General features: G+C 41.7%; 2 protein-coding genes across 2 annotated transcripts in view; both read left to right on the top strand.

Annotated features, from left to right (window-relative positions):
- The window catches only part of TMEFF1 (transmembrane protein with EGF like and two follistatin like domains 1), a 96,220-nt gene extending 83,680 nt beyond the window's left edge, over window positions 1-12,540 (top strand). The window contains exons 9-10 of the mRNA XM_066256637.1: window positions 6,295-6,453; window positions 11,516-12,540. Coding sequence (XP_066112734.1) covers window positions 6,295-6,453; window positions 11,516-11,600 — 244 coding nt within the window. The 3' untranslated portion in view covers window positions 11,601-12,540. The remainder of the gene's footprint in view (window positions 1-6,294; window positions 6,454-11,515) is intronic.
- A 502-nt stretch (window positions 12,541-13,042) lies between these two features.
- CAVIN4 (caveolae associated protein 4) lies at window positions 13,043-23,962 on the top strand. Its single transcript, XM_066256638.1, has 2 exons — window positions 13,043-13,545; window positions 20,330-23,962. The coding sequence occupies exons 1-2, from the start codon at window positions 13,141-13,143 to the stop codon at window positions 21,014-21,016; spliced, it is 1,092 nt and encodes a 363-aa protein (XP_066112735.1). The 5' UTR covers window positions 13,043-13,140; the 3' UTR covers window positions 21,017-23,962.
- Window positions 23,963-24,851: the final 889 nt, after the last annotated feature.

Below are 24,851 nucleotides of genomic sequence, written 5' to 3'. Positions count from 1 at the left end.
GGGAAGAGAGAGACAGAGAGGAAGGAGGGTGGGGGTGGAGAAGCAAATGGGCGCCTCTCCTATGTGCCCTGGCCGGGAATCGAACCCGGGTCCCCCGCATGCCAGGGCGACGCTCCACTGCCGAGCCAACCGGCCAGGGCCCAGAGAAAATTCTTAAATGCTAAAGAATTTATTTCTGCACACTTACAACTCCCAAAAAGCAGTTGACCTTTTACTTTTGTTTAAGTATTGACGGTGTCTATGAGAATCAGGCAAAACGTCACATGCATTTGACTAGTAAGTGGGTATGTTTGGGCAGCAGTAAATAGTTGGGGATGAGCATCTTAGCCACAATCCTGTTGTTAGGTAAAAATCTTCTAACGCTATCCCACCACTAGTTTGTTCGTGAATTGCTTATTCTGTACCAAATTTTACCTGGCACTGGGCTTTCAAATTTAAATGTGATGAGGATCCAGGGTCTCATCTTCCAAAAAACGATTCGATAGATGAGACTGACAATAAGCAATTAAAATATCATGTGAAAATGGTTTTATACGTAGATGTCCATGAGGTAACTTGGGACTTGAAACAAGGCACTGCAGTCTGAAGGGGTTGGAAGACATTATGGGAGAAAGGGTGGGTTTTACAGAAACGTTTGTGCCATCTCAGGAGCTTGTCCTTTATTTTAAGGCAGTGAGAAGCCATTTAAGGGTTTAAGTAAGAAAGATGGGGTCAGATCTGATTAGAAATGGACTAGAAGACTGAAAGTTAGGAGGCTATATTAGTGAGGAGGGAGAGGCTGAACTCAGGGAATTTTACTGGGACTGAGATAAGTGGACGCATTGCAGAGACGATGAGGTGGTTGGAACCTGAAGTTTTGGTGACTAGTCAGATACGAGGATGGGAACGTGGGATTGATGGGGGGTATTGGGAAGGAAGAGTCAACAGAGTTTTCTGGACTAAGGCAAAATTGAGCAGGGAAACAAGGGAAGAGGGAAGAGGATTGGGGTGGGGAGAATTGTGTATTCAGTTTAATATTCTTGGTGTCAGGTGCCTGTGGGTATCCACTTATGGGTGTGTAGTAGACTACTGGATATATGTTGGCTTTAGAACTCATGAGACTGATGTAGGTTGAAGACATACGTTCAGGAATCGTTCCATCTGTAGCATATCCTTTATAGCTCCTGCCTAGCACTCCTTCCATTGCACTAGGCCTTCAACATATAGATCCTATCGCTTTTCAGTGTCCCTCACTCCCTGCTTGTCCTCATTCCGTCCTTACTCAGCTCAAATCCCACGGTCAGCCATTCTAGCCCCTAGCTTGCTTCACCATACGAACCTGACAAAACCGGCATCCTGGTCCATTCCTCTTCCTTCCTGCATTGTACACCTGTGCCCCTACAGGTGTTGTTTCCGAAGCATACCACAAGGTTCACTTGTCTCACTGACGCTCATACGCAAAGTGGCCCCTGCATGCTGCTGGGCAGTCATTCTGTAACTGCGGTCCGTTCATTCTCCTTCTCTCCTAGATGTCTGTTTTATACCATCACCCCTCTCTTCAGGCCTTCAGCATCTCCTTTCCCATCCTCACTCTTGGCTGATGACCTGGTGTCCAAGCTCACTGAGAAACCTGAAGGAATATGACCAGAAATTCCACACACTCTTCTCTAGCACCTGTCATCAGTTCTCCTGCCGCCCCTTCTCCATATCAGTTATCTATATCTTTTATAAAAATATAATTATATTTTTATGCTCTCTTGGGAATTCTCACTCCCACCAGCTCCTGTCTCATTTCTTTCATTTGTAGAGCTCAAAAGAGTTTTCCACTGTCTCCAGTTCCTCACTTCCTGTGTCTCTTGAGGCCACTCAGTAAGCTTTTGCCCCCGACACTTCACCAAGACTGTTCTTGTTGCTAGATTCAGGGGTCAGTTCTTGGTCTTAGATTACATCTGACACAACTGATCCGTCCCGTGCAGTACATGTTCTTTACTGGGCTTCTGCGATTATATTCTCTCTTGGTTTTCTCTCACCTCATTGGCCATTCCTTTTGGTCTTAGCTGGTTCCTTTGGCTGCCTGACCATTTAGTGTTGGTGCACATCAGAGTGCAGTCCTGGTCCTCTTCTTTAGTGCTTCCGTTTAAGTGCTTTATATGACAAATACTGATGGCTCCTAATTTACATAAGCCCCAGACCTTTCACCTCAACGGAAGACTCATGGGACCCTCTCCCCCTTGACATTTTCATGTGGATGTCTGACACCTCAAGCTTAGCAGGACCCAAGCTGATCTCTGATCCTGCCATCCCTTAAACCTGCTCCACCTGTGGCCTTCTTCATCTGAGTTTATGCCAACTCCATCTTCATTTGCTCAGACAAAACACCTTTGATACATCTTTGACTTCTCTCTTTCTTTCTCTTACCCCATATCCAGTTAGTTGGGAAATCCTGTTAGTTTTATTTCAGAATACGTTCGGAATTTGATTATGTCTTATTAGTGCTACCGGTCTTCCTAGAGTGCAGGCCAGCATCTTTTCTCTCTGGCATTATTGTAGTAGCCTCCCTGATTGTATCCCATGGTCCATATTCAACACAACAGCCAGAGTGAGACTTTAAAAATAAAAATCAGTTCATGTCATTGCTCTTCTAGCGGCCCCTCCATCTCGCTGCGTGCAGAAGTCCCACACGGTCTGGCCCCTTCATTCTGTCTGGGTCCCCTGCCTCCCTCCTCATTGCCCGCTCACTCCAGACAAACTTGCTGTTCCTCAGTCATGACATTGCACTCATGCTCCCACCTCAGGGCCTTTGCACTGATTCTTTTCTTGCCTCTCCACATGACAAACTGCCTTACCTCCTTCATGTCTTACTCGCCTGTCATCTTCTTCATGATAATCCACTGACGACCTTATTTAAAATTGCAGTCCTCCCTTCCTAGCTCATACCTGGCACTCATAATTTGCCATAACACACTCTCTCTTCTGTAGTACATATCACCTTCTAAAAATAACCATTTAATTTACTCTGCATGTTTATTGGCTTTCCCTCCGCCAGCTAGAGGTTGAACAGGCCAGGGATCTTTATTTCTTTTACTCATTGATGTGTCCCAAATGCCCACTGCAGTCCTTGCCACAGGTCAGGTGCTAAGTCAACATGGTAGTTGAATGAATCAGCACTTGTGGCCGCGGGCCTGAGTGAGATGACCTAGGTGGGCGTGTGGGATGAAAGAATAGAGGGTAGGGTACCGAATGCCTGGGTCTGCCTTTAATAAATAACAGATGAAGAACTAATAACCTAAGTTAATACTCAAGATATTTGGAAGGTATAACTCAAAGTCAGTTGCAGAAAATAATATCCAGGGAGGATTGTCTGAACACTATATGCTCTGTACATTCTTCTTGATACTCTGATTTTAATCTTTGGATAACTGTCAGAGAGCTGCACGTCTAGGACGTTGGTATGGCTCCCTGTGGAACTGTTATTATTTTACTGAGCTTTGACTTTTGGCCATTAGCTTACCATGAAGAACATTATTTAAGGACTCCTATGGGACTCTATTATATTACTGAATTTATTGCAGCTGTATTGTAGAGGATGATGTTTTCTATATCAGAAGGCATTACAGGACCAGTGAGATAAAGTTCCCTTGAATTTAATAACAATGGCAATTGTTTTGACTCTGTTTTGTGAAGATTGTATTTTGGGTCAGTGACCTGTCCACTTCTTTTTCTTTCATTTTTTACACAATCCATTGGTCTTCAGTGTATTTGTAGAGTGTTGCAAGCAGCACATCAATTTTAGAACATTTCATCACCCCAAGAAGAAATTCCATACCCTTATCTGTTACTCCCAGACCTCCCCATCCTCCTCAGTCTTAGACAACCACTAATCTGTTTTGTCTCTAGATTGACCTATTCTGGACATATCATCTAAGTGGACTTATATAATACTGAGTCGGCTGCATCTAGTCTCTTTCACTTAATATAATGTTTTCAAGGTTTATCCTTGTTGTAACATGTATCAGTACTTTTGTTCCTTTTTATGGCTGAATAAATTTCATTGAATGAATAATACCACATTTTTTAATCCACTTACCAGTTGATAGATATTGGGATTGTTTACACTTTTTGGCTTTAAGAATAATGCTGCCCTGAATCGCCTGACCAGGAGGTGGCGCAGTGGATAGAGCATAGGACTGGGATGCAGAGGACCCAGGTTTGAGACCCTGAGGTCGCCAGCTTGAGCGCGGGCTTATCTGGTTTGAGCAAAGCTCACCAGCTTGGACCCAAGGTCGCTGGCTTGAGCAAGGGGTTACTCAGTCTGCTGTAGCCCCACGGTCAAGGCACATATGAGAAAGCAATCAATGAACAACTAAGGTGTCGCAACGAAAAACTGATGATTGATGCTTCTCATCTCTCTTCGTTCCTGTCTGTCTGTCCCTCTCTATCCCTCTCTCTGACTCTCTGTTTAAAAAAAAAAAAAAAAAAAAGAATAATGCTGTCCTGAATAATTGCAGGTTTTGTATGGACATATGTTTTAATTTCAGTTAAATGAGAAGGAGTGAAATTGTTGGGCCAAATAGTAACTCTTTAGACTGTTTTCAGAGGTATCTATATCATATTACATTTTCTGCAGTATCCTCACCAACATTTGTCTGAATATTTGATTCTGGCCATTCTAATGGGTATGAGGTACTATCTTATTGTGGTTGTGGTTTTGATTTGCATTTCTCGGAAGACTACTGATGTTACTATCTTTTTTATGTGTTTATTTGCCATTTATATTATTTGGAGAAATGTCTGTTCAGATATTTTGCCCATTTTATAATTTTTTGAGTTTTTGTTAATGAGTTGTTATAGTTTTATATATTCTAGATGTCTTTTATCAGATATATAGTTTGCAAATTTCTTCTGCAGTGTGTGTTATCTTTTTACTTTCTCGACAGTGTCCTTATGCACATAAGATTTTAATTTTCTTTTAGTGCAGTTTAACGTTTTGTTGTTGATGCCTGGGCTTTTGGTGTCATAGCTAAGAAATCATTGCCTAACCTAGAGGTCTGAAGATTCACTTCTTTTATTCTAAGAGTTTTATAGTTTTAGCTCTTAGGCTTAGAATGTGATCAATTTTGAGTTAATTTTTCGGTGTGTTGTGAAGAAGAGGGCCGGTTGTCCCAGCACCATTTGTTGAAGAGACTACTTTTCTCCCATTGAATTGTTTTAGTACTATTGTCAAAAATCAGTTGACCATAGATATATGGGTTTATTTCTGGGCTCTCAATTCCACTCCTTGGTCTATATACCTACCTCACTCCTTATTTATTTATTTGTTGTCTGCTAAGAAGCTTAGAGCCCAGTGTGAAACATTCTGGCAGGTGTCTGGGCACCTGAGGGATGGGATTGGTAGACTTACATCACCCCTGGCTTCCCCCGTTTCATCCCTGCCTCCAGATTTCTTTGTTGTTGTTATATGTGCTTTATTTAAAAAGCTTTTTTTTTTTTTTTTTTTTGTAATGAAGTGTGGGACATTTTTAAGTATACTGTCTTTACACCTCAGATGTTTTGTTAATCAGTTCCAACTGAAGGCTGCCTAATTCATACATTTTAACTTCTGTCAGCTAAAATTGTGACTTTTCTGTTAAATATCTTAAATGTTTCTCCCTGTCATATTATCATCATGATGTTGCCTTTTTATTTACTTTTAATTGTAATTAATTAATTTTTAAGACTAGCACCTGCTTGACTCCTTGTCTCCATTATTGTCTTAAATAGCTTATTTTTTGTCTTCTTCCTGCATCATAAATGATTGTATTATGTACACTGAAAAATGTCTTGACTGTAATTCGATACTATGTTAAAAAAACTGTAAATGTTTATACGTATTTATTCAGTAACCCCATTTCTAACTATCTAGCCCAAGGAATAATACTAATATAGAAGTGTACACATTCACCAAGATGTGTACCACACATAATTTATAACTGTGAAAAATGGAAAATAACTAATATGTCTAGAACAAGAAATAGATGAGTTAGCTATATTTTATAGTCACTGAAAGAAATATGTATCTTTTTGAATGAAGGTAAGAAAGACTATTTAGCAACTTTAAAAATAATGTGATATATAACGATAGGGGAAAGAAACACTATGTAAAATAGAGAAGAATGTAAGGGAATCCACAAATGGCATTTTTTTTTTAGATGGTGGGAGGCTGCCTGATTTTCTATTCCTGTTGAAATGTATCATTCTTTTTGTATCTTTGAATTTTAAAACCTGAAGTTATTAGAATTTATCATTCTCATAGGAATTCTCTTTCCCTCCTTTCAGATGTGAATCTGGTTACACTGGACAGCACTGTGAAAAGACAGACTTTAGTATTCTCTATGTAGTGCCAAGCAGGCAGAAGCTCACTCATGTCCTCATTGCAGCCATCATCGGAGCTGTGCAGATTGCCATCATAGTAGCTATTGTCATGTGCATAACAAGGTAGGTGATGACCTAAGAAAGACCAGCTTTAAATTAGCAGTGGCTAGCTGTTCAGTTGAAGAACCTTGAAGCATACAGTACTCAGAATGATAGGGGCTTTTAAGTCCACCAGCCTGTTAGGGAAAAAAATCCTAGATTCAGTTCACTGACAGTTCCATGTGGGTCTGACCTCTCCCTGTCTTGCTTCTTTAGAAGATGGGCAAGAACTAATTGCCAGGGTTTCAAGTCTGTCCGAACGGCAGGTGGAGGGAGCGTGAGACTGTTCAATCGCACGGAGGAATTCAGGGATCTTAGGACTGTGTGTCAGTTCTGAGCGCTGCGTCCGGGGACAGGAACGGTAGTAGCAGACTTCAGCGTGGTCTGCACGTGCACGGAGGAGCAGTGCTGAGAGTTTTTAAGCCCCGCTGAGCTGCAAAGTGTTTTATGCCCTATGGATATACTTTATCTGTAGTAAATATAACAAGAAAGGAAAAAACTAGAGGTTAAAGAAAACTGCTTTTCTTATTATAGCATTGTCTTAATGTTACTTCATTTTCTGGAATGCAGTCATAATTACTAAACTTTAAAATTCTTCATTACAACTAAAACAATTGGAACTTATCATAACTCAACTCCAAATTAAAGGACTATTTAGAGTGCAGTTGGCATAAAGTGGGTGTTTTCCACACTGAGTGGCAATAACTAAGTCAGAACTGTGAGCTGGGCCTGAAAAAAGTTGCAGCAAATCAAGTTCCTATTGTCGTCATGCTTCCCAGCCTCATGTCTCTCCTTCTTGCTTGCCTCTTTCTTACGTCCTTTGTGGTTTAGTTCAGAAGTTTCGCAAACATCATCTGTGTAATTTTCTGCATTATTCGGGGCAGGGGATTGGAGCATATCAAGTACAGGGATTGGCAGGCCATACAGGATTTATGACTCTTCTATCCAAGGTCTGGATGGCGGCCAGAACATCAGTAGTTTCAGCCATCTGGAGCTGAAATGATAAATCTAGAAATTATTATTTTTTTTTTAAAAAAGTGTTCTCTGAGTAACGTACTTTTTATAAAATTCAGGCCCAAAGTCAGTGGACTTTATTCTATAGAACAGATGATCTACCCTTAGACAAGATTACTGAGTATAAAGTTGGGCAGTAGATTAAAGTAGAGACATAATGATATAAAAAGTGCTGACAGAAGAAAGAAAAGAGAAAAAAACTGAAACAAAAGATGCAGCAGCAGACCTGCCCGGGGCCATCTAAGAGGCTTAGAGGTTAAGGAATGTGCCTGTGGTCACCCCAACTAGTAAGTGTAAGGGCTTGGACGGGGGGGGGGGGGGGAGTGCTACCTGATCCCCCTAAACCATTCCTCTTTCTACTGAACCGTTGAGAGGGGGTCCACTTTCAGTCATCCTGGGAAATGTAGTTGCCAAGTCTGATCTCTGCATGGGAGCAGGGTTCAACTTGATTTTGTAGCAGTTCAGGATTTTGCACAGGGGACGGATTTGGTATAAAACATTTTTTTTTTTTTTTTGTATTTTTCTGAAGTTGGAAACAGGGAGGCAGTCAGACAGACCCTCGCATGCACCTGCCCGGGATCCACCCGGCACGCCCACCAGGGGGCGATGTTTTGCCCATCTGGGGTGTCGCTCTGTTGCAACCAGAGCCATTCTAGCGCCTGAGGCAGAGGCCATAGAGCCATCCTCAACGCCCAGGCCAACTTTGCTCCAATGGAGCCTTGGCTGTGGGAGGGGAAGAGAGAGACAGAGAGGAAGGAGAGGGGGAGGGGTGGAGAAGCAGATGGGCGCTTCTCCTGTGTGCCCTGGCCGGGAATCGAACCCCGGACTCCTGCACACCAGGCTGACGCTCTACCACTGAGTCAACCGGCCAAGGCGGTATAAAACATTCTTACAGAGAATTAAATTGAAGGTCATCTGCAAAATTCATTGGAGGTGAGGAAATATGAGGTGGGGAGACCAGCAAAGGAAGGGTGAGTGGAGTAATAAATGATGTAGGAGGGGAGAGCAAGAAGTAAAGTGAAGTAAAGGGAAGGGAGGAACCTGAGGCCCAGTCATAGTGTCATCTTTAAGAAGGTCAAAGGATGTCCGAGTCAGGGGAGGCCGGCTTTGACTGAGGAAACTGAAGCTCCGGGATAGGAAGTACCTCACCCAAGATCGCAGTGATAGTTGAGCCCTTCTGTAAAGCCTCATCCAGACCTTTGTCCAGCGCTGTGCTCCCGTTCTCACCGGCTGTCATTCTAAACTGCTGTATGGAGGCCTGACCTATGGTAGCGCAGTGGATAAAGCGTTGACCTGGAAATGCTGAGGTCGCCGGTTCGAAACCCTGGGCTTGCCTGGTCAAGGTACATATGGGAGTTGATGCTTCCTGCTCCTCCTTCCCACTTCTCTCTCTCTCCTCTCTCTCTCCCTCACTCTCTCCTTTCTAAAAATGAAAAATAAATAAATAAATAAATAAACTGCTGTATGGAAATCATCTGGCAGTTAGTTTTCTAGTTAAAACCCTCCAGTTTACACCCCAGACCCACCTCCTGGCTTCACAGACTCTAGGACATCACAGTGTATTTTTAACTGTGGGCGTAGTTTTCCGCTGCCCACAGTTTCCACCACTGAAGTGTCATCTCATTGAATTGATCATAGAGCTGTCCTTGAGGCCTGTCTTTTTACTGTGGTATTTTCTCTCCTAGAATGCCTGGGTCTCTTGGATTTAGAATAGTATGATTGTAATGACTTGGACTTGTCACCTTTGCATTTTTAAGGACTGCCTCTCCCACACAGTCCATTATGGGACAGCTGTCCACTTTCGCCATGGTGGCTGTTACATGAGAGGAATCTTCCTTTCAAGGGTGTTCCTACCGACCCACTTACCCAGACTGCAGGAGTGAAATTTTCTTCTTTTCTGCTTGGAATCTTTTTTCTTGTTTTTTAGATGCACAGAATGTCAGATTGGCAGGGACCTTCAACATCATCCTAGCTATATCCCCTTATTTTATGGAAGAAAAAACCATGGCCCCAGGAAGTTGGAACTTTTCCAAGGTCATAGTGAATTGGTGACAGTTAAAAGAGAAGTTGCTTGACTTCTCAACCAGTTTCCCCATTCCTGAAATAGAGATGATTTCCACATGCTCTCAAAGTGTTTTTATGAGGATTAGTGAGATAAAGTTTATGAAAAACCAGTGTATAAAATGAAAGTGTTACCACCAAGGCATTTAAATCAACACAAAGCAGTGTTTTTTAAAATTGGTTAAAAACAGAAATTTGGGAGTCCTCATTGTTGCAAGCCTTTCTTTCCATTAGATTATAAATGTCCTGCTGGCAGAGATTTTAGAGGTTAGTCCAACTCTTTAAAAATTTTCACGTATGAAGAGAAGGTTGAACAGCTAGTTTTGAGCAGAGCACAAGCTCGGAATGACCAGAATTCATGGCCGTCCCTTTATTGCATGGTACCATGTGCGTGGTCAGAGCTCTGTGTTTGCATCCTCGTGGACAGACAGACACAGCTACAGCACGAGACTCGCACCACTGTGGAGAGACTCGGACGCTTAAGTGAGGGCCGAGTCCAGGAATGTCCCTTATCCCCCGCATGGCTGTTCTTTTTTAGCTTCTGTGGTTTTGCCCAAGCAGGGTGTGGAACAACTTCTTTTCAGTCATTGCCTAAAATCTCTAGGTATTTCCTATATATTCCTATTGGAGATTAAATAAGCATATTTCTTTCTGATTTCTTGCTTCATCTAAGCCAGGGGTCCCCAAACTTTTTACACAAGGGGCCAGTTCACTGTCCCTCAGACTGTTGGAGGGCTGCCACATACAGTGCTCCTCTCACTGACCACCAATGAAAGAAGTGGCCCTTCTGGAAGTGCGGCGGTGGGCCGGGTAAATGGCCTCAGGGGGCCACATGCGGCCCGCGGGCCTTGTTTGGAGATGCCTGATAAGCTGTACTTATCATCTTGGGGGTGTCAGTGTTCAGGGAAAGTACGTAGGCCAGGATCCTTTCTACAGTCGTGGATTTATATATCTATTATTAGCTATTGTGGCTTGGGGGTTGCTGGGCCAGAGGAAGGGTGAGAAGTCTTTTGGGGGATGCAAGTCAGCTGTAGAAACCCCGGAAATTAATTTTGCTTGTGTCTGTAACTGCATCATGTATCTATCTGACTTCTCACTGTTAGGGTTAAATTAGCCCCTATAAAACTCAAATTCCCCTCACCCAACTCCCACGAGGGCAACTTGTTCAATAAACTATACCTCTCCCAACCTCCTCCTTCCCTGAAGCAGCTCCCCCACCCTGGGAAAGTTCTGTAAGGTTGTCGTTAACTTGCTGGCTATTCTCTCACTTCACAGCTTCCTGGCCTTCACTTTGAAATGTAGCAAAAAGTTTACCTTTGAAGAAATATCTGGGAAAGCTTGCATTGTGTGTGTGTGTGTGTGTGTGTGCGCGTGTGTGACCATTAGGGGAGCTTTAAATCACAAGAGTCATTTGTAAAAGCCTAGACACAGATTCAGGCCCCTAGCTGTTCCTGGGAGATTCCTGACCTCCTGGCTGTCTTCAGAATTTACCAACTTTATGACACCAAACCTGTGCTACATTGAAGAGCTTGTGTTTCTGCAGCAAGATGTCCCCTCTTTCTGTTCATTGTCAAGTCAGTGATAAGGCCACCCCCCATATGCTAATCTGAGTATGTCCAGGTGCAAGCGACCCCATGCCAGCAAACATTTGCAGCAACTCCTATATCTAACTGCTCATCCCGCAGTTTAGAGCTGAGACCTTGCTGGTCTCAGCCCACTTGTATCTAGCGTCCAGGCACTTTTAAAATAAATTTTCCTTCTGGAACACACTAGTCTCTTGTTTTCGGTTCGTCCTGCGGTTTCTGCTTTTCACTCACCTCCCAACTCGGTCAGGAAGATAGTCTGACATGCTGATCCTCACCTCCTTGTTTCACATGAAATGGTGTCCTGTTTCCCTTCCATGTGATAGCATGCAATACGGTTTTATGTTTGAAATGTGCGTTACTCTGGAAACATTTGAAATATCCTAAACAAAATGACTTTTTTTCTTTCTTTTTTTTTAACTCAACAGAAAATGCCCTAAAAACAATAGAGGACGACGACAGAAGCAAAACCTAGGTCATTTTACTTCAGATACGTCATCCAGAATGGTTTAAAATGATGACTTTTATATGTACACTGACCATGTGATGTACATTTATTATGTCTTTTTTTAAAGAATGAAAATATTTATTTCAGAGGCCTTATTTTTGGACATTTTTGGTGTAGTACAGTTGGCTCGTATTTAGACTCTTCAGCTACAACAATTTTGGACTGTTTAGTAGTCTTTGTTTTATGTTTTTAAATACAAAAATTGATTTCACAAATTTGTACCACATGGTAATTCTAAGACTTGCTCTTTACCCATGGAATGTAATATTTTTGCAAAGGTGGACCACTTCACAAATGGTTATAAAGTCATACTCACTTCTTCCACAGCAAATGACCAAGCATGAACTAAAGGTAAAGATGTTTACAGATTACTTTTCTTACAAAAAAAATTTTAGAAGACACTGTGTTTAAATAGACATTTAAATGTTTTGAGATTTAGTAACTGATTTTTTAGACACTGCCTATCGCATGAACTGTAAAGCTGTGTGTGTTAGGTGTAAAATATTTATAAGATGTATGGACTGGAATTTTATTATTCCTCTCATTGAAAGAAATAATTCTGATAATTCAAAGAAGTATCTGGTAGCAATGATGGGAACCGATCACTGAAAAGTAGATTTAGATATCGTAAAAATAGTCTGTTTAACAAACAGATTGGAATAAAGCCTACTCTATCAGTTACCCTATATACTTTAATACACATTAATTTTTAAAGAAAATATTTGTTTTAACATAAATAAATTGTATCAGTGTTTGTGAATAAAATGCAGAAATAACTGTTAATGATTGGTGCTCTTAAAGTGAGCTTAAAAATCACCTAAGACCTCTATCCAAATTTGTCCTATAGTAATAGCTGTATTAATAGATTGTTGGTGTTTCAAGATCTGAAGTGTGAGTAGAATGTATTCAGCTGTTTAATGTGTAGTTTACATATTCAGAAGTATGCATGTAGAATTTAAGAATATGTTCAAAATTGAATATTAATTTTAATACTTGATTTGGAAAAGCATGTCATAATATAATGTTTTCACTATATGCCCTTAGTTTTGGTGTGTTTATTTACTGCATTCTTTGATATTGATATACCAGTGCAATTAATATGTGAATTTAACAGAAAAAGGCAGGTTTTTAGCTTAAAATTCCCCCTTTGCTTTTACAAATGCTGCTAGAAATTATCTAATGGCGAAAACCTCACCCAACTTTTGGAGTTTGCTTTTTTGATCATTTGGTTTCTAGACTTAATATAAAAGAAACATGGTGGCTTCAGTGAAGTTTTTGAAAAAAGCTTTCTTCTTATCCACACAGTCTTATTTGAGTCTCTTAGTCAGTCAGTAAGCATGTCTGGAACAGTCCCCAGTGCTTTGCAAGGGCTCATGTTGCAGAACAGTCACGCATGGGTTTTTGTAGTTATAAATACTTGACCAGCCTTCAGGGGTGGGGCTTCCAACCCTTTAAACAGCCCCGTGGCCTGTTATCAAGCTAACTGTTTGCTCTCAGTGCCAGAATTGATTGTGGTAGGCCATTGTTCACTGAAGAAGACATAAAATGGAGCACAACGGGTCTGCTTCAAATGCTGGGAAGATGCACCAGAATCGCCTGTCGAGTGTGACAGACGAAGACCAAGACGCTGCTCTTACCATTGTGACTGTGCTGGACAAGGTTGCCACCATCGTGGACAGCGTGCAGGCCAGCCAGAAGAGAATAGAGGAGCGACACCGGGGCATGGAAAATGCCATCAAGTCGGTGCAGATCGACCTGCTGAAGCTCTCACAGGCACACGGCAACACGGGCTACGCCATCAACAAGTTGTTTGAGAAAACCCGCAAAGTCAGTGCTCACATTAGAGATGTGAAGGCCCGGGTGGAGAAGCAACAAATTCATGTCACGAAAGTTGAAACTAAGCAAGAGGAAATAATGAAGAAAAACAGATTCCGTGTGGTGATATTCCAGGTAAGCTTGCACTTGGGTTTACCTTGATGGCTGCTGCAGTCTCTCGCCTCCTGTAACTGCCAACAAGTCCTATCAGAACTTTGAAGTGTGGATGCTTAACTACTTTGTATATTCATGGAGAATTCTGTATCAGCAGATATCTCAGGGTAAAACCAATTCTTTGCTAACGTAACGTACTATCAGATCAGTATTTTGAGCCTCTCAACCATTTCGTGTAATATGAACTGTAGGCCATAGCAGAGGCTATTTCTTGCCTTTGAAACTTAATATTGGTAAAGCTCTTTCAGAATATTAGCCATATTAGCGTGATGCTTTCTCATAGACCTTAGAGTGTTAGAACTTGAAGAGACCTAAGAAACCTCTACTATAAAACACCTCTTATATAAAGAAACTGAGGACCAGTAGGCTTACAATGTGACTTTTTTTTTTTTGGTTATTATGGCCAGGAAAGCCCTAAACAGCAAAATTTAAGCTTTCCATAATACAATCAATTGAAATATTTACCTATGAGACACAGTAATAAACTATTTTGTAATGAATCAGGCAGTTGTTCTTATTTTTAATTGTTATGCAAATGTGGGAGTCACATAGTGATTTCCTTATATGATTTAATTACAAAGTTTTTACTTAGCTGGTTTAATAGAGTAGTTTTTGTGTGGCATTGTATATCGAGCAAAATTCCTAAATTACTGTATAGTTGAACTCCATTTTTTTAAAAGGACCATATTCATGGCAAATGCATAATATCTATAATATATTTTAAAACTCTTACAGATCAAAAGGAAAAAGTTGAACTCTCCTCCCATGGTAGAAAAAAGGGAACATCATTATTAGTTCACAAAAGACAAACGAGCAGAATTCCACCTTCATTTATTGAAATATTTGCAGTTACTAAATAAAACATAACACAGAGTTTAAGGGTAGGAAAATCCAAGCACTTCATATTCTTCTAGTAGCGGTATTAATTGGTACATTTCTACAGGGAAGTTTTGTTAGTATGTATTAAGAACTTAAAAACTCACAAATGTTTTGGCCCAAAAAATTTATGTCAAAGAATTTGTCCTAAGTATAAAATCAGTAATATATTCAAGGATGTTCATTGGTGCACATATACATTGCTATCACACTATATTAATAAAATGGATGAATGCCCATATGCTCAGGAGAAAAAATCTAGGAGAATAAAAATGAAATGAAATGAAATAGGAACGTGGTTGGATTGTGTAGGCAGATATTTGTAAGATACCAGGGATGTGGGCTTTAAACCCCCAGAGCATTCCTTACACATTAGTCAGTTCTTCATAGCCCTGTGTTGACTGTTAAAGTTACAGTGTAGTATTTGGAATGTGTTTAAGAGCCTGTTGGTTATTTGAAGAATAGGGAGGAGAGAGAAGTGTTGCTATTTCAAACTAGATAGGTTGGACCATGCCATTTCCCTTTCCTTCCAACCCCCGGGAAGTTCTTTCGCAGACTTAAAAATCTGAAAAAATCAGTCACCTTAGGCTGAGAGGTGAGTTCCAGTGTTAAGGTAGGTAATGGGGATGAGATTTATTACCGGAGAATGTGGTATCTGTTCCCCAATCCACTGAAGGCATTAGCGGTAATGGGTACACATCAGCCTCCACTTGCACGGAGCATGCCACCAAACCTTCTTAGCATCCAGAATTTCTCCGAGAACCTGTGTGCCAATCAAGATTGGTAGAGGCTAGAGTCAAGAAGTTTCCGAAAAGTTCTAATTGACTCTAGTCTATTGACATAATTCTTTTTTTTAAAAAAAAAAATTATTCCCTGAAACTTGCTATTTTCCCCTTTCTTTGAGCTCCTGTAAGTTACTTGAACAAATAGAAGATAGTATGCAAAGGCAGCTGAGAGGCACTAGTCAGGTCAGATAGCTGTCCTTGTAAGATAGAGTGCTATGAAGATCCCGTGAACTTAAGTTGTTCAGAATAAGCAGCAGTTTGTCAATAAGCGGTCAGCTGTAAAAGGAGAGCTTGTAGAGAAAAGACAAAGGCAAATAATAATGGACGTAGAACTTAGATTTGATGGTTTATCAGATGTTAGAACACTATACAATATTCACAGGATTATTCTTAAAGTTATTTCTTAAAATTCATTCTCAGAGTTAATATGTATAATTGGTTGTATTGAAAATGCCCCTTCTACTAAAATTAACTTGAAGCTGAGTAATTCAGCTATAGGATATGATTTCCATTTGGGTCTTTCCTCAAAAAGTTTTCCCTGCATGTATCTTTTGGTGGTGATTTTTTTTTTTTTTTTTTTTTTGTATTTTTCTGAAGCGAGAAGCAGGGAGGTAGAGACTCTTGCATGTACCTGACTGGGATCACCTGGCATGCCCACTAGAGGGCGCTGCTCTGCCCATCTGGAGCATTGGTTGCTTGATTGCAACTGGAGCCATTCTAGCACCTGAGGCAGAGGCCATGAAGCCATCTTCAGCACCCGGGCCAACTTTGCTCCCATGGAGCCTTGGCTGTGGGAGGGAAAGAGAGAGAGAAAGAGGGGGAAAGGGGAAGCAGATGGGCGCTTCTCCTCTGTGCCCTGACTGGGAATTGAACCTGAAACTTCCACATGCTGGCTGATGATCTACCACTGAGCCAACCAGCCAGGGCCTTGGTGGTGATCTTTATTGGTATTTTATTTCCCAGTTGTGTATGGCCGAGCTTTCAATCTTGAACATTAGTATTAAAATAATTACCTACTAGGCCCTGGCCGGTTGGCTCAGCGGTAGAGCGTCGGCCTAGCGTGTGGAGGACCCGGGTTCGATTCCCGGCCAGGGCACACAGGAGAAGCGCCCATTTGCTTCTCCAACCCTCCGCCGCGCTTTCCTCTCTGTCTCTCTCTTCCCCTCCCGCAGCCAAGGCTCCATTGGAGCAGAGATGGCCCGGGCGCTGGGGATGGCTCTGTGGCCTCTGCCTCAGGCGCTAGAGTGGCTCTGGTCACAATATGGCGACGCCCAGGATGGGCAGAGCATCGCCCCCTGGTGGGCAGAGCGTCGCCCCTGGTGGGCGTGCCGGGTGGATCCCGGTCGGGCGCATGCGGGAGTCTGTCTGACTGTCTCTCCCCGTTTCCAGCTTCAGAAAAATGAAAAAGTGAAAAAAAAAAATAATAATTACCTACTATTTCCCATACAATTATCATGTCTCTTTGAACATACTTTTCACTTTGATGACCTTCTCTTCATACAAGCCAGGACTCTTAGCATGTCTTCTAACAATTTTGCTTACTAAGCACTTGCCTGTGCTCACCAAATGAGATAATTGGTCATTCCCTAAGGATAAATCCCAGACTTCTATGTATTCCCAATTCCCCTAGCTATGTTAGTATGATATCAATTATGATTCAAAGTACTTGTTTTGTTATAAAAACGGTCTTTTTTACCTGGATTTTTTACATACAAAGATATATGTATTACTGTATTTGGAAATCAATTATAATTCAGCCCTATAATCTTTAATTATTATTACAGTATACTCACCACTGACTCATGGTATCTCTGACTCACAGGAGTGACAACAAATAGATCCAGCATAACAAGTACTTTCCTGACTCTGCCATTTTCTTTTGTTTTTTAAGTCTGCTTTTGTATAATTTGTTGTGCAGTTGAAGAGGGATATGTGATTCCTGAGTTAAATTATATCTGATTTCACAACAGGACTGTGAGGGGTTTTTCCCCTACCGCGCAGTAATTATTATTTGACTCCTTCCTTTTCTAATTACACCTTCTCAAGCCATACCAGCCACGCAGTGTTGCTGAAGCTACTCCCTGCAGCAGCTGTCAGGAGAGGAGAGGAGTCATTTTGCTGCTTCTGATTCATCAGGGAGCTATGAGACGCCCACCGGCCTTTTTTTTTTTTTTTTTTTTTTTTTTAGTAGGTAGACTCTAGTCCTCTAGCCAATTTAATTTAAATTAGTATCCAAATAAATAAGGTTCCAGGGACACCTTCTTGACTATCAGGCCGGTAGGTTTTGGAATACATGTTAATGTGTTTCTTACCTATTTATTTTTTTTCAAACAGATTTAATCTGGATATCAAGTAGAGGAGCACAGTGTACTTGAGAAATTTTAACTCAGGGTTTTAGTTAAAAGTCTCGTGTTTGATTTTAGAAACAATCTCTAATAGTGAGTTGGCTTCTTTTAGCAGCTGTGTTTCTGGGATGGCTCTCAAGGTCATCAGTGTCTTCCCTCTTCCAAAATCCAAGTCTTGTTCTTATCCTTTTGACATATTTGGTAGTTGGTCCCTCCCTCTCTTCTGAAACTTCCGCCCCTGAGCTGCTGGGGGTGCTCCTCTCTCCTGGATTCCTTCCTGCCTCACTGGCTGATGTTTCTCCTTTTGGTTCTCTCATCTCTGCTTATCTACAAGTCCAAAATCCATTTATCTATAACACCAAAATCCAAACATTTCTAATTTTTTTAATAACTTGCTTGGCAACAAGACCCTAACTTGATCTGAACTTGTTTTATGGCAGAACCTGACCTGAAATAGCATGAGGCTGTTTATAGTCCTTAGCCCACCTTCGAGTTGTGCCACAGAAATATTTCTCCCCAAGATCTCCGTGGAAATGTCATATAAAATATATTATTTTTCCCAAATCTGAAATAGTCTGAGTTCTGAAATATACTCTGGCCCCAAGGAGTTTGAATAACATAGTGTAGACTCATTCACTCAATTATCTTGGTGATCTCTTTAATCTCATGAGTTCTCTTTATGTTAATAAGTCCTAAATTTCTCTTTCTGGTCCAGACCTCCCTTCTGAACTCCATACTTACATACTCAGCTGCCTGATTAACATCTCTGTGTGGATTTATAGTGGGCATCTCCGAGTCATCACGTGTAGAGCCATCCTTCCCCGCCAGCCTCTTCCTCTTGCTGTGCTTGTCAGCTCATTTAATGACATATCTGTCCTTGAGTCATGTAGACCCTGCACTTGAGAATTATCATTGACACTCTCTAACACTCCACATCCAGATCAACAGCAAATCCTGTTGGCTCCTCGCTTCAGAGTGTGTTGGGAATCAGGCCACTTTTCACCACCACCTCTGCCAGCACCGTAACTCGTGTCTCGTCTGACTGATCTCAGTGGTCTCCAGCTGTTCTCCCTGCTTCTTATCTTGTCCCTACAGCCCCTTTTTAAGAGTGATCCTTTCACGGCATGGGTCAGATCATGTCACTACTCTCCTCAAAACTCTTTTAATGACTTCCGCTCACACTCAAAATAAAAGCCTTGGTATTGGAGACAGAGCCCTACGTGACTTGGCCCTCCTGTTGTCTCTTTTGCCCTCTCTCCTCCTCGTCTTGCCCCTTGATCGCTCTGCTCCATCCACTCTGCCCACCTTGCTGTTGGTCCTTTCCTCTCAGGTGCATCACCTGCAAGTCTAGGCTAGAATGTCACCTTATTAGTGAGGCCTTTCTGAGAATCCACTACAGTCACTGTATTTATTTCCTCCTTCCCTGCTTTCTTTTTCACCTCTTAGCACTTAACCGCCATCCACCATACTTGATATCTAACTTGCTTACTTCTCTGAAACTATCAGCCCTCTTACTGTTTTCTTCACAGGAAGGTGTTCTCAGTTCCTAGAACATTGTGCATGGTTTATGCTTAGTTACTATTTGTTGAAGATATAAGCCTCTTACTTGGACCAGCAGTCATACTGGGCACATGAGTTCTAATTGGGCACATCTTTGCTTTCATGAACTTATCAAGTGAAAGCCTAGGGAGATATTTATAAATAAGTAGGGTCCCGATTCAATTCAGACTGTGATAATTGCTATAAATAGGGGTATGCACATGTCATTTTGATGTAAATTGGGTACACAGCCTTTTTGGGAAGTTGGGGGCATTTGAGTCCATTTTTGAAGAAAGATATCCTTTACAAAGCTGGAAAGAGGTGTTAGAGGCATTTCAGGTAGTAAGAACCACGTATGCGGTGTTTTCATTATGTGTCTGGGGGATCCACAGTGGCTGTGTGTTGCTGGACTGGAGGTGTGAACAAGTGGCTCCCCTCAAACCAAAGAGCCTTCTGATCTTACTCAGGAGTCTGAGCGCAGTCCTTTAAGTATTGGTGAGCTCCCAGAAGCTTTAAAGTAGAGAAAGGATGTGATCAGAGCTTGGTTTAGAAATATTTCTCAGGAAATGGTTATGTGATGCTTTGGAGGTAGAAGTATTACACAAATTCAGGCCTCGGGTGACAAGGACCTGAATTGAGACCTTGATAGAGGTGAGGGGGAAGGAGGAGGGAACAGAAGAGTTACCACGCTGTTACTGACAGTCTGCCATGAGCAGTTGGATAGGGGACGAGGAGGAGAGGAAATATCCGGGACAATGATTCTGAAGTTTCAGCTGGATGGCACCTGGATGGGCCTGACAGGTCCAGGGAGGGAAGTAGCCGTGGAGCAAATAATGGCTGGGCCTTACGTTTTAAACATTACGTTTGAGGTGCTTGTGTGACACCTAGGTGCAAAAGTCTGTCCGTTAGTCTGTCCATTATTTATTTTAAAAGGCGCCTTCATCTTAGGAGAAAGGGAGAGGCGAAGGGAAAATATTTGTGAATTCATGTGCAGTTGGATCCGAAGGCAGAGGAGTGGCTGTGGTCGCTCAGGGTGAGCTTGGGAGCTGAAGAAGGAAAAAGGGCCAAGAAGTGAGAAGCCCGGAGAAACACCAGTGTTTGAGGGGTGGGTGGGGGATAAACAGCCTGCGGAGGAGATTCGAGGCGAGGCGGAGGGTAGCGGAACTGGCCCCTGACGCGCTCTCTCTCTCTCTCCTGCAGGAGGAGGTTCGGTGTCCCACGTCCCTGTCTATCGTTAAAGACAAAACCCTCTCTGAGAGTCAAGAGGAAGACGAGGAAGAGGTCTTCGACCCCCCAATAGATCTGTCTTCAGATGAAGAATACTTCGTTGAAGAAAGCAGATCCGCCAAGCTTAGGAAGTCAGGCAAGGAGCGCATTGATAATATCAAAAAGGCATTTTCCAAGGAAAACATGGAGAAGACGCGGCAGAACTTTGACAAGAGAGTCAACAGAATTAGAACCAGAATTGTGACCCCAGAGAGGAGAGAGAGGCTAAGGCAGTCAGGGGAGAGGCTGAGGCAGTCCGGAGAGAGGCTGAAACAGTCCGGGGAGAGATTTAAGAAATCTATTTCTAATGCAGCTCCCTCGAAGGAAGCTTTTAAGATGCACAGCCTCCGGAAGGCAAAAGGCCCGCCGGCAGCCGCGGGTCCGGAGGAGGTCCGGGAGATGGGCGTGGACATCCTTGCCCGGAGCGAGGCCCTGGGTCCTGTCCGTGAGCTCTACAGTGAGGAGCTCAGTGACACGGACCGCGAGGAGGCCAGGGCGGTGTACCCTCCCCGGGAAGGCGGGGAAACCCCAACCCCTGAGCCTTTAAGGGTTACTTTTAAACCCCAGGTGAAAGTGGATGATGACGACTCTCTTTTGCTAGATTTAAAGCAGTCTTCCTAAAGAGGAATTAAGGTTATTTTAAGTATGAATCACCTTCATCATGCAGTTCCAGTTCAAGTAGTGTAGTCACTTAACATTTATAGGTCATTTAGGGAAAAATTAAACGGTATGAATTTTTAATTTCTTTTTTAAAAAGATTTCTGTCCCTGGCCAGACAGCTCAGTTGGTTAGAGCTTCGTCTTGAAGCGCAGAGGTTGTCGGTTTGATCCCTGGTCAGGGCACATACAGGAACAGATTGATGTTCCAGTTTCTCTCTCTCTCTCTCTCTCTCTCCCTTCCTCTCTCACTGAATAAATAAAAGTTAAAAAAAATTTTTTTTATGTTTGAAATCTTAAAGGTAATACAAATATTAAATACAATGCCTAGTAGCTTCCTTGGGAATTCTTTCTTTGTCCCCAGGCTTATCAGATTCTAGCAGCCTCCTCCCCTGTCACTGCTGTGGTTGCTGTGGGTGTTGAAGTTCCTTTCTCCTGCCCACTAGAGAAGTGGTTCCCTGGAGGGGTCAGCTGGGTATTTAGTAGTTTAAAACAAGTGAAGGGTAAATTTGTGGCCAACATTTTCAAGTAAAGTCTCATTTTTGGTGTAGATTTTAAAAGAAATGTATTTATTGATTTTTAGTGAGATAGGAAGGGAGAGAGCGAGAGAGAAAGAGACAGGAATATTCTGTCTGTTCCTGTGTGTGCCCTGATGGGATTGAGCCTGCCACCTCTGCACTTCAGGACGGCGCTTCAACCAACTGAGCTATCCGGCCAGGGCACAGTTTTGGTCTAGATGTCATGTGGTGGCCAACGTCCAAGGGGCTGATCTCATCCATATGGTCACTTGGAGAGATTTGTTAGTAAATTAGCAATCACACATCTTTTTTGTTCTGGCATCGTAGCTTTACTTATAGTGAGCCACTTGGCAAGTTGCCTGCTAATAAGCTCACACCAGTGACATGGAGAGGGGTTTGCCCATCTCCTGTTGGGAAGATTAAAGAAAACGTTGTACATTCTGGGGGAACAGGAAACACATCCAGAGGAAACGAGACGAGCCCTACTGATTTCTCAAAAACAGAACTGAGTTCATTTCAGCTTCTGAAAAAGCTCTGGGCACCAAGCCATGAAGCTCTAAATTGAACAGACATTAAAGTTGGTCTTCAGAAATCTTTTCATAGAGTTAGCAATGAAAATAAATGTTTGGGTGACGTCTCTCTCTCTCTTTTTTTAAGTCATAGACTAAAAAAAATTGAATTGTATCTTAAAAGTTTTATTGAGAAGTCTTTTTCTAACTTTTATTTAGATCTGTGGTAGACTGCAGTAATATTGGTATGAGGGGTGTGAGGCAGAAGACTGTGGCTGTGTCTTTAAGAGCTCCCTATTAAGTCAGCCCCAGTGGAGTAGGTTTGGAATGACTGCAGATATTTCTGTTTTATAGAGTGAACCCCTCAGGGTGTGTCTGTCCAAAACAGTATTCATAGGGGTTCATCATAGCTGCTTTGGGAAGAAACCAGGTTCCTCCCTTAGCTTTAGATCTAGCTAATCTGGAAGTAGACATTATTGCTAAAGAAAGACAGAAGTGATCATACTGGTTCTACACTTCTGGTGGTGTCTAAATCCTCTGGTTTTGTAATAGGGAAAAAATGATGGAATTATTAAATGTGAAGTATTTGGACCACAGTCAGCTTTCAGATCAGTTTTGGATGCTCATATAGTAACAAATGTACACATCTAGAGAACAGTCATACACACAACAAACCAACTTGAAGATATTTGACTTCGTTACTAAGAAATTTAGGTTTCGGAGTTTGATTCAGTGTCTTTTCTTCATGCTGCATGAATACATAAAATCATACATTGTTCAGTTCATCTTTTTATATTGAAAACTAAAGTGTACAACATTAAACAATACTATGAAATGAATAATTTTACAAATATTATCACTTAAAAAGAGCTTAGATGCCTAACCACGTATTTCCTTAAAGCCATAATAAATTTGAATTTAAAAAATACACATTATTGCTTGACCTGTGGTGGTGCAGTGGATAGAGCATCAACCTGGAATGCTGAGATTGCCGATTTGAAACCCTAGGCTTGCCTGGTCAGGGCACATATGGGAGTTGATGCTTCCTGGTCCATTCCCCCTTCTCTCTCTCTCTCTCTCTCTCTCTCTCTCCCTCTCCCCCCCCCTCTCTCTTTCTCTCTCCCCTCTCTAAAATGAATAAATAAAATCTAAAAAAATACACATTATTACAAAGTTTGATGTCCGTGTTCTATTTGTAAATATTGTTGTGAATAATAAATGCAAATAGCATGGTGTGAATTTGATATAACAACCCTCTTCTAGTAATAGATATGTTTCTAGATTAAGAAGAATGTAAAGTTATAAGCATTGTCTTTTTTCTAGCCCTGTGCAGAATACATGTCAATTGGGCTAAAATATTTTTCGGCAAGTGTTACTGTCAAGGATTTTTTGTAACATCTGTTTGCTTCCTGACCCTTTATATAACCAGAGTTGACATGTTATGGAACAGTTCCCATAGAGACATATTTGAATTTTGATGAAGAAGGAGTTACAACCTGGTCAGCTTTTCATCATGGTAAGATTTGTGCAAACTCAGAAACAGTAAAACAATTTCATGTCTCCAGAGGTTCACTGTGACCTTGCACTGCATTTTTGGACTAAGATTTTTCCCTCCCTGTCACTCTGTCTCTTGAATTGTACCCCATATTTGGACATTCCTCATTTCTGCATTCATAATTTTTTCTTATTTCCTGTTTTCTTGATGTAAAGAATGTCTATTTATAATGGGTTGTAAAATCACACATCCCCCTTTGATGCAAGGAGTATTCTTGTCAACATTTCTTATCAGTTTCAGACAGCACAATGGATTTTCTATTTATTTTACTCTTCTCTGTTTTTGAAATTATATGTTAGATTTTAGACAATTTATTCCAATAAAATCACTAGCAGGATTTGTCTCTCCTTTTTTTTTTCTTTTTGGGGTGTGTGTGTGTGTGTGTGTGTGACAGACAGAGAGATGGACAGATAGGGACAGAAAGGGAGAGAGATTAGAAGCATCAATTCTTTGTTGTGGCACTTTAGTTGTTCATTGATTGCTTCTTATATTGTGATTCTAAGAGCTGAAAAGCATGGGTCACACAGAATTATTGTTAACTGCAATTTCATTACATGACATTACCGGGCCTTTTTTTCTGACAGGTTTTCTTTTTTCTTTTTTGTAACAGCGAGAGAAAGGGGGACAGAGAGACAGGAAGGAGAGAGATGAGAAGCATCAATTCTTTGTTGTGACTCCTTAATTGTTCATTGATTGCTCTCTCACATGTGCCTTGACCGAGGGGCTACAGCAGACAGAGTGACCCCACACTCAAGCCAGTGACCTCAGGGTTTTGAACCTGGGTCCTTCACATCCCAGTCCAACGCTCTATCCGCTGCACCACCGCTTGGTCAGGCTGAAACAGGTTTTCTATAGCTTTTTTAAAATTGAAACCTGATAAAAAGAAGAAATTGTACCCAAAATAGATTGCACGGCATATTAGAGTCAAGACTAGAGGGAATGATCAGTATGGTCTCATCTTCAGTTCTTTTTGAATTTGGGGCATGCTAGTCCCTGGTTTGTAGTCACCGGAAAAGGAAGAATCCTCAGTGCTGAATAATGTGTTCTTTCTTGTGACTACATCCCAGTTATGTGATACCTAAGACTTGATAACTGTTCTTGCCAGGTCGGAATCCCTCATGGTTTGTAAGTGGATAGGAGATCTAGAATAATTGTTTCTTCGCCGATTCCCTTAGGACATCCAAGGATTCCCGAGGGGAAAGAATGGAGTAGCTGCAT

The sequence above is a fragment of the Saccopteryx bilineata genome, chromosome 2 (genome assembly GCF_036850765.1).
Source record: "Saccopteryx bilineata isolate mSacBil1 chromosome 2, mSacBil1_pri_phased_curated, whole genome shotgun sequence".
NCBI classification, from domain to species: domain Eukaryota; kingdom Metazoa; phylum Chordata; class Mammalia; order Chiroptera; family Emballonuridae; genus Saccopteryx; species Saccopteryx bilineata.
This window is presented reverse-complemented; position numbering and strand designations above follow the sequence as displayed.

Excerpts from the sequence above, each read along its gene's own strand:
- CAVIN4 (XM_066256638.1), top strand. The coding sequence starts at position 13,141 with ATGGAGCACAACGGGTCTGCTTCAAATGCTGGGAAGATGCACCAGAAT. Across the intron at positions 13,546-20,329 it reads TCCGTGTGGTGATATTCCAG|GAGGAGGTTCGGTGTCCCAC; the intron begins GTAAGCTTGCAC and ends TCTCTCCTGCAG.